The sequence below is a fragment of the Pyrgilauda ruficollis genome, unplaced genomic scaffold (assembly GCF_017590135.1).
Source record: "Pyrgilauda ruficollis isolate IOZ18807 unplaced genomic scaffold, ASM1759013v1 scaffold23, whole genome shotgun sequence".
Lineage (NCBI taxonomy): Eukaryota > Metazoa > Chordata > Aves > Passeriformes > Passeridae > Pyrgilauda > Pyrgilauda ruficollis.
The window spans coordinates 1,928,442-1,940,198 of record NW_024522539.1 but is presented as its reverse complement, the minus strand read 5'-3'; the positions used below and the strand labels follow the sequence as shown (position 1 = coordinate 1,940,198).

At 48.2% G+C, this 11,757-nt stretch overlaps 1 protein-coding gene across 1 annotated transcript; it reads right to left on the bottom strand.

The window, feature by feature from the left end:
* Positions 1–427: 427 nt before the first annotated feature.
* LOC121354552 (cartilage intermediate layer protein) lies at positions 428–11,757 on the bottom strand. The gene is made up of 9 exons (XM_041469257.1): positions 11,570–11,757; positions 9,926–10,049; positions 9,007–9,090; positions 8,196–8,249; positions 6,554–6,739; positions 5,132–5,446; positions 4,917–5,025; positions 4,316–4,473; positions 428–3,721 (listed from the first exon to the last, which is right to left on the bottom strand). The coding sequence occupies exons 2-9, from the start codon at positions 9,981–9,983 to the stop codon at positions 1,143–1,145; spliced, it is 3,543 nt and encodes a 1,180-aa protein (XP_041325191.1). The 5' UTR covers positions 9,984–10,049; positions 11,570–11,757; the 3' UTR covers positions 428–1,142.

The window sequence follows — 11,757 nt, the reverse complement described above, 5'->3', positions numbered from 1 at the left end:
GCCAGCTGTACCTTCAGCTAAGAGCAGCTTCTTGCCAGCTGCTTATGCTCACTGCTGCTGAGTGTGGAGGGAAGCCTGTCTTCTCCCTATCTCCACCCAGCACTGCTCTACATTGTCTGGTTTCCTATCATCCTTAAAGCACAAATTCCCAGCCCTCCTTTCCCTCTGTCTTGTGCCACTCCTTAATTCATCCCTGCCCAGACCTGCTGCTCTGATTCTCCCAGAACCATTGCTGACTTTCGACTTGTCAAGCTGAGGAGAGATTCCCTGACTGCAGCATGCCATGGCCAAACCCTGGAGCTGCAGGAGAGCCAGACATCCACAAAACCCCTCACCCATATCCAGGATCAGTCTCACACTGATAAAGTTGTGACCTGTTTGTGAACAGAAAGATGAAATCCTGCAGCTTATTCTTTGTTCAGCTCTACATGTGATTTATTTGCTTGGGCATTTCAAACACAAAAGTGACACACATTGTCAAAGTTACAAAATTACTTTTTTTATTAACCTACCCTATCATAGAGCATAGATTTTCTTGTCAAATAATGCAAGAAGCAAGAGAAAATTTTAGCTGTATCTATGTGGAGCCTACAAATCCACATGGCTTCTCTGTGCTATTGAGCATGTGAGTTCTTAAAAATGCAGCTGCCAGTAGTTTAGCTTGAATACAGTAATTCTAAAACAAGCTAGAAATAAATAAAATACTTACATTTCAAGTACAAAACCTTGCAGTTGAATTCAGTATGAGGAAATCAGTTTATTCCTTTTCATGTTACCAACTACTGTACAGGTACTTGGGCTGGCAAAGTCTGCAGATGCAGAACAGAAGAATGTTTTATGTACATCACTTAATTGAATTATGTGTTTAGTCTTCCCTTCAGGCTATCATGTGAAGCTGTTTAATGTCAGGCGGAAAGAAGATTTTTATGGATGCATTTAATAAGACACAAACTTACTACCTCTGCTGGGCCCCAATTCTCACGTCTTTTCTTTCTGGTGGGGGGAAAAAAAATGGCACCTTAATTATGTCTCATAAATAATGACACCTACCAGCTTTCAGTTACATTATTTAGCAGGTTGATGTTACTTTCAAATTATATTTAATTGAGCGTGAGTGACTTTACCAATGCTCCTATGCAGCTCTAGTAGGTGGGACGTTGACCTGTCATTGGGATCCTGGCTTGGTTGTTACGGCGGCTTGCCGGCGGCCTCTGGTACACAGGGCTTTGCCCTGGCAGAACCAGGATGGACTGCTGGCCCGAGTCCCTCGGAGACTGCTGGCTCCAGTCCCTCGGAGACTGCTGGCTCCAGTCCCTTGGAGACTGCCGGCCCGGGTCCCTCGGAGACTGCCAGACTGGGTCCCTCGGAGACTGCTGGCCCGGGTCCCTCGGAGACTGACGGCCCGGGTCCCTCGGAGACTGCTGGCTCCAGTCCCTTGGAGACTGCCGGCCCGGGTCCCTCGGAGACTGCCGGCCTGGGTCCCTTGGAGACTGCTGGCCCAAGTTCCTCTGAGACTGGAAGATGCTTTGCTCTGTCGTGCTCCTCTCCGAACAGGTGAAAGTCAACCCAACGCCAACATCGCTCTTCATGGTTCTGGACGTGCCATCAGATGTGCCATCGAAACACCTGCCCAGGGCGATTTCCTTGGCGATCCTTGGGTCTTGATCAGTGACTGTGTAGATGCCGTAGTTGTGTCCCAGCGGGTCAAGAGGTGCCAGCATTGTGTACTCACTGGTGTCGTTGTTGGTGGCCATGGGGAGGTGGTTCACCAGGTACTCGTGGAGCATGCTGTTGACGCTCACTCGACGGCAGTTGCCTTGTGGGATCACTTTGACGAGCGTGCGGTCCACGCGGTCCTGGTCGAAGAGCATTCCACTGCACTTGAACTCCAGGCAGGCTGCTGACACATCCCGCTGCTGGGGGTCACGGATGCTGCGCACATCCCGGATGCCGTAGAGCTTGCCGATGGTGCGTGGGTGTGTCCCACCCATGTTACGAGATCTTACATTCACTTCTTGGGGTCCATTTATTTTTACTTTAATGTAGCAGGCTCTAAATTCCATGGGCTTGGGCCACCATGCCAGGTAGTCATCGGTCCAGCTCATGAGGTCATCTTCACTGAAGGGAACCGTGTTGTAGTCATACCGGTCTCCTTCTATCCTGTAAAACCTGAAGTGAGCAGCACTGTGTGGAGCTTCCTCACATTCACTGAGGTTTTCATAGGCATAAATAGGGCCATTGTTCTCTTCTGGGGAGTTAGGGCTTGGCTTGGCCATGTTAATGCTGAATGCTGTTTTCTTGATGTTGGAGTCCTCGTGGTCTGTCCTCCTGTAGTTAAGCTTGTTGAGGTATGGCTGTGGGACCCCAATAGCAACAGGGTTGAGTTTGGGAGCAGAGGGCACAGCTTCGAGCTCTTCACCCCCCATGCTTGCCAAGATATAAGCTCCGTAGGCTTCCGGGTTTTGCTCATCACAGAAGGCGGGCACACAGGCGCCGTTGGGACCGGTGACTACGCTGTCAAAACGGCCCCATGCTCTGGGGTTGGAGGAGAACCCTGGTTCTGGCTCCATGTTTATAATAGAAATCACAACCCCTTGGATCTGCTCGCTTTGCAGAAATCGCTCGCTTCTGTAAGCTCGGACTTTGACGTAGCACCGTCTGCTCTCAGGGACATCCAGGTTAAAAAGACGCCTCTCTTTGATCTCCATATTCCCAACCAAAAAGGTTCTCTCCTCCCTTTTGTGCCGTGTGCTTTTCTCGAGGTTGAAGTCCCCTTCTTCCTCCCATAACCCTGTCTCTGGGTTCAGGGACCAAAGCTTCATCTCTTGCACATGCTCTGGCATCTTGACCTGAGCAGCATCCAAATGAACCTTCACCTTTTCTGCATTGAGGGACTCGGTGCCCTGTTCATCTGTGAAGTCCACAGAAAACATACCGTATGTACGGAGCGGAAATACGTCTCCTTCCTCATCTACAAAGTTCAGGTCGCTTTGTGTCACAGGGGCTGTGGAGATGTTTCTTGGGTCCAGAAATGTCACACTGGCTTTCACTTTGCCACTGTAGACCTCTCCATTTTTTCTATAAAATGCATTGGGAGGAATTTCTAATTCAGCAATTGGATCATCTTCTTCCATTTCCCCCAAAGAAATCACATTGGTTTCGGCGGATTCCAGCGTAACAGGGGCTTTCTTTCTCAGTAGCTTGATCTCATGAAATACAGCACCTCCGTTTTCCTTGAAGGGCAGAACTTTTGTTGTGTTCACAAACTTCTGCAGCCGATCCACGAAAGTTAGAACCAGTCTCTCCATATCTGCTGGGACGTGGATGGAGAAGGTTCCCTTGTAGCCAGTCATACTCACTCTCTTGTTCCCCATGTAGATGTGGCCAAATCTCAGTGGTTCACCATTATCTGCTGCTGTGGCTCTGCCTCGAACCATTATTTTGGTCTCGGTGCATATTTTGCAACCACATTCGACAATGACTTTAGTGGGGAGCGTGTAGCCATCGCAGGAGATGTCCCTGGTTTCCATCTTGGATACCCCACAGCAGTAGGAGACATTGTCCTTACACCGAAGTCCCTTATCCAGCTTCCCTACACAGGTCTTTGCTGGGCACTTGCCCACGTCGTAATAGAAGGAGTTTGTTGCTTTTTGGAAGCAATCGTGAGGAAGTCGGATGAGGTGGCTTTGGGGCTGGGAGTCACAGGCTGCCTCTTGTCTTCCTGTTGAATAGGATTTTTTAATGAGCAGCATGAAATAATTGTACAGTTATCGCTCTGTTGTCTGAAACCTCAGAGCTAAACATTGCTCCTAAAAGCAGTGAGGTTTTTGCAGGATTTTGGTGAGCTGGTTAACTCATTTCAGTGAAGCAAGTAGCTCAGCTTTAGCTTTAGGACCCTGATTAAGAGCTGTTTGCAGGATCCACCCTAATCCTGCTTATCCACTATGGTCATCTCAGCTAGATGCTCTGTTGCTGCCTGGCTTTTTGACTATGGCAAGATTAGAATATGTTCCAAGACTTTAAAAACAACTCTAAACAAGCAGAAATATTCCCATGTCAGGCAGCAAGTACAGTGAGAAATCTCCTGACAGCAGCAGGTTGAGGTTGATAGGCCACCTGCAGTCCAGAGCTCTCGTTTGTAGGGAGCGTCTGGTTCATAACCAGCTCACTAAAGCTTGTCTGCAAACAGATGAATGACATAAACCTCAAGAATTTTTCCTGTGACTTTTCTTTACCAGATGTATAACAGTTTCTGGTTCCTGCACACCAACACCTCCCCAGCTGCTTGGAGAACATCAGGCGCATTTTCTCTTACCTATGACAGCCAGCTTGGCAACTTGGGACTTTGCCGACCCCCCGGCACTGCTGGCCTTGCAGAAATACTCTCCTGACTGTTCTCTCTTCAGGTTCTTCAGAATCAGGTTGTTTTTATATTTGTACAAGGAGGGATCCAGCAGTGAGCCATTGTGGTACCTGCCAGGAACAGTTAAGGGACAGAGACTGACCATCTGGCTGGAGCACAGCAATGGGCTAATCCTGCATCCTACAATGTGGATTTTGCCAGTTTTCCTGCCTCAGTTTCCCTGAGGTTTTAGTTTGGCTAGGTGGCATCACCTAAAAATTTTCCCTTACTCGTGGCAGTACTGTGATGTGGCTGCTGGACAGCTGGCAGGGAGGCAGAGCTGCCAGTTGTGTCTGATGAGGTTTTTAAACTCCTTGTGTATTTTTCCAGTGAATCCCTCAGCAGATGACATAGCTGTGCCATCTTGAGGAAGAGGATCACTTGCAGCCATCAATTTTCAGCGCATTTAACTGTTTTATAACTAAACCCCCCAATTTATGGAGATGGTAAGGAGATAAAACTGGCATCCATGGGACAGCTAAGACTTCTGGCAGATCAAATTCAAGCTCCTTACCAGAGGTAGCGGTCAGGAGCTGGACTCCCTCGGGCGTCGCAACAGAGTGACACGCTCTGTCCCACTCTCCTGGCTTTGTCCTCAGGGCTCCTGAAAACATAGGGTTTGCCTGCAGGAGAAGGAAAATGCCATCTCATTACTCTTCCTCTCATAAAACCACAGTTTATTTCTGACACCTGTATAAAGCTTCCTGCATCCCCCCTCTTTGGGCCTACCTGATCGGTGCAGCTGCACTTGGATTGCCAGGTTTCTCCGGTTGCTCTCAGGCACAGTGACAGTCGCTGTTGCATATTTGGCTTTCTTTATCTTAAGGGTGTTTTTCCCATCAGGACAAACCCCTGGGATCATAAACATGCCTCTATTATCGGCCGTTGTCAACAGCTTGAGTTTCTTGGCTTGCAGGTAGACCCGGGCATCAGCAGCAGGTGACCCATCCTCCAGTGACACCTTCCCGTGCAGGGTGGCATCCTCACACATGCAAGTGTCACAGTCAGCATTGACATGGCCCATGGGGCAGGTGATGTTGCAGGCTGGAGGAGAAGCAGACAGGTCAAAAAATAGCCCCAAGTCCCCACAACTCTCACAGCATGTTCTTGCATCTGCTTTTCATTTAGATGCAATAAGGCAAATACCGCATAAGGAGTAAATTGTATCCAAAACATATTTTTCCTGATTACCCACAGCTGTGCATTAGAAAGGCAGGGACAATGTCATTTTGAACCTGACAATTAGTAGAAAGCAGCCACGTGGATATAATTACAGCTAGGAACTGTTATGTACCTTCCCCAAAGGGCTGAATTTCAGGGGAATTTGAATCCAGATCAGCATGTGAGCTCTTAGCTCAACCCTGGCAAGATTACAACTTCAATGTCATAAACTTTCTAGGTTTCTGTTACCACTGCATGCCCAGAAGTTGTGATTTTGGTCTATCCCAAAAGCTGTCTTCCCTTATTCAATGGTATCCTGGCTTGGGCAGGATGTGGGGTAATTGCCAAGTGAGCATTACCCAATGGGTTTAACATTTGGGCTCACAAGTATTGTTCTGTTCTCATTTACCTATAGTGATTAATCTTAAATAATAATCTGTCTTTTCTCAAGTCTCAGGTCATTCCTTTTACAATCACAGAGCATCCCTGTACAGGAACTATCTGATATTTCAAAGATGAAAATAAATGTAAGAAATCAGGGAAAACCTGAAACAACTTTTCTGCACAAAACATATTTTCAGAATTTTTCAGAATTATTTGGTTAAAAGGGGATTATAAGAATAATATAATTAATTACAAGCCCCTTCAGCAGGGACTATAGCAATTTGATATTCCCAAATCATCTCTTTCCTGGAGGTTTTATGGAGACAGCTGTCTGCAGTCACTGACTCTACCTTGAGTGCTGCTGTTATAAAAAGATTAATGAGATTTTTTTCTATATCCCCAAGATATTGTGAATCCCTGTTATCTTTCTGTTTGGCTATAAAGTCTCCCTGCTCTGCTCTTTATACTCTCCAGCCCTGCTTGGAAATCACTAAATTCTGTCAAAGGAGAGAAAGATGGTAAAATGACAGCAAAGGGAGTTCAACACCTGGGCAGTGCTGAGACCACGACATCCTCCCCTGCCCATAAGTGAGTTTATAGGAGCACCTGAGCAAACATGTCCGATGCAGAGCCGCCCTTCCTCAGTTGCTTCGTTACAGTGCACGCCCCAGAGGGGCTCAGCTAGGCAGGATCTGGTACGCTTCTGCACCCCGGTTTGGCCACACTTTGCTGAGCACTCGCTCCATTTCGACCATGGAGACAAAAACCTTTTTGAATCTTGCACCAGCGGACCTTGAATGACATCAGTGGTGTGTTACTGAGACGCACATTACACATACAGCTGCCCAAAAATGGGCAGTTGGGTTTTAGCAGCTTCTATCGAGCTCAGACTATACATTTGGATATTACATACAACACGGATTAAACAAACTCAAAGCATGTTCAGGGAGCTGGGAATTAAAGCATGAGAAGGCATCTGAAGGCTTCTGACTTAATTCCCTGCAGGCTACCAAATTCAGGATGATTAAGATAAACCCAAGGGGAGCAAAGTGCAGGCAGCTCATGCTTAGTGTTGAATAACTTTGGCTTAAGGAAATCAAACACACGTTCTCATTTAAATACGTTGTTTGAGGGGCAACACTTGTCTGTTTCAAATGTGGTTAAATGTTTAAATAAAAACTAAAATGGTTAAATAGTTACAAAAAAGGGTAAAATTGTTGGTATGATCGTGTTGAATGTCTTTAACCAAATTACAACATATGTTTTCTATAGGGGCAGCGCGTGTCCTATTGTGAGCACCACTTTTACTAAGTGCAAACCAGAAGCTTAAGATGCAACCGAGCAGGCTGAACATGTCAGGAGCCAGCTGATTGGTAAAACAGAAAATTTGCAAAACACATTGGGAGTTTAATATGAGGTTATATTTTTAAAGGAATTTCTTTAAGCGGGCTACTAGATGTTATTAATTTAAGCTACTTTGAATGGATGAGATCCAGTCCAAGTCTGTGGTTTGGGCTTTTTTAAAAATGACAGTGTTCTAATAATGTTTATGAGGATGCACTAGTGACTAAAGTTTCTAAAAATGAAGTTTCTTGGAGACGTGTGCTATGTCATCTCCCATACCTATTCTTCCACCCAATTTGTAATAGAGCAGGTTGATTTGTTTCCTAGAAAGGCAGACAGGCAGAGGGCTGGACTGTTCAAATTGTGAATGGGTGGTTGAAAACAATCCTGGCTGATAAAAGCAGGTGGGTGGAAAAGACCCTTTAAATGAGAGCAGATATGGGAGCATCATGTCTGGCTTGGAGCAAGCACTTGGCTTAAATGGGCAGGGTTTTAATCTGTTGGCACGTTAGCATCTCTAGTTCAGCATCCCAAGTAGTGGGATGCATGACTTATTATTTAGCAATTTGAGGCATGCAGGAGGAGGTGGGCTTGTGGACGAGGTCACATCCTGTGGATAAATGCCTATTTGTGCTTGCCCCAAGCAAAAACTGAACGTGCAACAGATTAAAGCGGGATCTCAGCAAGATCCTAAGCTAGTTTGGGATCAGCTGCTTTAGTCTGCAGGGCTGGTGATGATAGGAAATGTGCAGGGAAGTCCTGTGGAGGAAAATGGCATTATATGGCTCTAGGTAGCATTTTGGCAGCAGAAAAAGCAGAATGTGGAGGATGAGGGAGAAGCTGAGGGATGGAGCATTGGTGGGGACATGGGAAGGGACAGGGCTGCCCCGTGGCAGGAACCTACTGCGTCTGACGTAGGTGAAGGTTGGGTCTCCCCGGCGAGAGCTGCTCCTCGTACCTGTGGGCAGAGGGGTGATTCAGGCAGGGTTTGCCAGCCAGGGAGCCAGCCCCAGCATCACTGCCTTGTGCCATCCACTTTCAGGGGAAGACGATTTTACTGATGGTTTTCAAAAAAATACCTCTCAGCAAGTGGAGGGGACTTCTCAGTGTCCATGGTTTTGGTGCTTTGATTCTTCCCAGTGGCTAAGAGAGCTGCTGGGAGCTGGGCAAAAGGCTGGGGAAATCCCCAAATCCTTCAGCATGGCCAGCCCTTTCAGTGCCTGCTGGAATTTAAATTCAGAGCCCTGGACAGTAAAGATGAGAGGTCGGGGCATCTCCCAGGGATTAATGAGCAGGGTGGGCTCTATAGGTTAATTAATTCCCCACAGGCTTTAATTCTGAAGGAATGGTGTCACAAGTTGCCCAGGGTGTGGGGCCAGGCTGGGCAGGGTAAAGGCAGGTCAGAGCATGTGCTGGCCCATCCCTGGGCTCTTCCCACCCTCCCAGCCTGCGCGTGCCTCCCACAGGAGCTGGGGCTGTGGTCACACGTTGACCTTCCCTTTTCCAGGAGAGGAGCCAACAGCATGTGTCAGTGATAGCCAAAACCCTACAGGAGGTCGTGGATGATTAACATTTATTCCATTGCCTAAATCATAGAATCATAGAATGATTCTAACCCTAAATGTCCTCTTCTACTCAAATAATACTGGTTAGTTGTAAATTGTTGGGAAAATTGTCCAGCAAGGAAAATCCACCCAAGGTGGGAATTAACTTACTCTCCAAGCTGAGCATTACCAGCGGGCTGAAGGTTCTCTGTCCTATCTGGACCCTACTGAGGGCTGGTTTCAGAATCCTTTGTCCTAAGGGTAAATAAATGAAAAAAATAAATTAGATTCAAGGAATTGGGCGTCCTTAAGCTCAGTATTACATCTTTCCCATTGGACTGTGTCTGGTTAGAGCTCCTGTAGGATACAGTGCAGGAGGTGCCAGGAGAGGGACATAATGGATATGTCCCACAGCATCACTGTAGCTCAGGTATGATACAAATTTTCTATTTCCCTTATCACCCAAGAAAAACTTATTTGTACTTCATGTGTTGGAGCAGCTCAGATCAACTAATCTTTTTATAGCTGGAGAGATAAAATCTCCTTCCTGTCCATGCGGAAGGAAAAATTAATCCAAAGTGGGTCATGTTGGTTGTTTTTATGGGACAAGAGCTGGTTTCTGAACTTTCTGGCCACCTGCATGCCCGAGGGGAGCTGATGGCCATGGCTGGTTCCTGGGGTGCTTGCTGGGAACAGTCCCATATAAACTGGGGAGCTAAGCCCCAGCACCAGCTCTCCCCTGTGCCCAGCTCTGCCCCTGTGCTCCTCTGGGTACAGACTGGACACTATGGGATCTCAGAGAAAGCAGACAGGGATGCTCCTAGCATGACCAGTGGGCCGGGGAGCTCATCCCTGGTCAACCAGAGGCTCACTGACTCGCAGACAGGCTTTGCTCAAACTCTGGGGGCTGGATGGGAGCCAGTCCTTGTGTGGAAGTTGTCTGGCCGGGCAAACGCCGCAGTGACCCAGACCGGCACCCAGCATCGATGTCGGGCTGCATCTGCTGGCTCAGCGGCTGCCAACAGACATGCCTGCACTGGCCTGGGCAGGGGACAGCACAGTGACCAGAATGGAAACGTTTAACCTTCACCTAAAACAGACGTGGCTCCCCAGAGGAGGAGGAGGATCCAGCCTTTCATGGTGACCATCGCTGTCTCCAGAGGTGACCAGGGGATTCCTGGAGTTTCTGCAGCCGTCCCACGCCTTCCCCAGTCCTGCAGAGACAAGCCCGACCGTGTCAAAGCTCACCCAGGTCTGGCTGCTTTCGGGAGCTTCTCCCAGGCTGAACCACTCCAAAACATGCCACAGGGGCACTTATACCCCTGTTCACCCACCCCCAGCAGCTCTTCATTTATCTCCCCAGTGGGGAGCAGCAGGGGCTCCACATCTGTGCTCGCATCCCCCCTGCTTCTCACCATCACATCTGAGCCCAAATCTATTTTGCAGAGCACTGCTTTGTAACAGCATCTCCTTAACATGCCTAGGAACAGCTTAAATACTTCTGCAGGGATCTCTCACAGCCCACGCAGCTCTGCAGGCCCCCCAGCACCCAGATCTGCTCCCCACAGGAGCAGGGACAGTCCCATGCCTCCATCCCTCTGTCTGCAAACTGGGCATAGTGTGAGGATAGCATCTTATCCCAGTACATCCCAGAGTGTGAGGAGAGGGAAGGCTCCTGAGCACCTCTGAAAGCAGAAAAACCCATGCACAAGCCAAGTCTTTCCTGCAAATGCTGCCAGAAGCTCAATATTTTCCTTTTCCCACAGGCACAGATGTGGGATTGAGGCTTTGTGTCACTCTTCACCAGCTCAGCCACTTCAGATTTTATTTTCAGTGAGTCCCTTTGCCCTACAGCATGAAGCATTTGGGTATTTAATTTCTGAAAGTACCTGTGGAGCTGGTGTTATCCCTAGTGACACCAGGTGGAATTCCAGGTGCTTTATTTTATGCACCCAAAATTAATGAACTGAAAGGAGGGAAGAATATTGCCCCAGCCATTTGGTGCCTCAGTTTACCCATAAAATGGGGCTGACAAAGAGCAGTCACTGGCGAGAACACTCTTATTTGTAAGTGGTACTAACCATCCCCTCTGAGACCAGGGAATGTGGGACTAGGAAATACTTTGATTATGGCTCAGCAAATCCCAGTCAAGCAAAAATAACAAGCAACACATGAGTGGTGTTTTGTGGGCTTACGGTGGGGTCGTGAACTCGCAGCCAGACAATAACCAGGAAAAAATTAATCCTGTTTCCCACTTGGCAACTATTTTTGGAGCTGACTGCAACTTGTTCAGCACTGAATTTGGGATTGGGATATATCTCTCTGTACCCAGACAGGCGATGGTGAAAAAGGGGGGTTTAAGCGGCCGGGTCTTGGCAGCAGGGAGGGTTTGGAGCTGTGTCCCCTGTCTGGCAGGGGGCTGTGCGAGCCAGGACGGAGCCGCGGGAGATGAAACAGCCCCACGTGAGCAAAGCCCCCCAGACCCCCGCTCCAGCTGTCCTGTAACCCTTCCCCAAGCCCATTAGCTGGGACGAGGAAGGGAGAAGCGGGATGCAGGGAACTGCATCCCCATCGATGTTTTTCAGCCTCTGTGCCGTCATCTGCCCGTTAATTAATTTCCACCTCACCTTTAATCACAGCCACTCTTAATTACGCTGCCTTAACACAACAGAATTCTATAACCACTATCTGTCACAGAAGGGAAAACAGCAGGATTGGGGTTTTTTTCTCTTACCTAAAAAGCCATAAATAAACCCCACTTAAGGAGAATCCCGTCTTCTCGCCACAGAGCCGCCAGCCGAGCTGAGATCCGCGGGCGAGACGAAGGCTTGTCAGCTGCGTGTTCAGGGATTTGCAGCCGGCTGGGAAGAAGAGAAAGCTGCAGCTTACCGAAACCTCCCGTGCGCCGAGCGGAGCCGGGCT

Excerpts from the sequence above, each read along its gene's own strand:
- LOC121354552 (XM_041469257.1), bottom strand. The coding sequence starts at position 9,983 with ATGGTCACCATGAAAGGCTGGATCCTCCTCCTCCTCTGGGGAGCCACG. Across the intron at positions 8,250-9,006 it reads GGTAATGCTCAGCTTGGAGA|GTACGAGGAGCAGCTCTCGC; the intron begins GTAAGTTAATTC and ends CTCTGCCCACAG. Across the intron at positions 6,740-8,195 it reads CTTCACCTACGTCAGACGCA|GTCCGCTGGTGCAAGATTCA; the intron begins GTAGGTTCCTGC and ends ATGTCATTCAAG.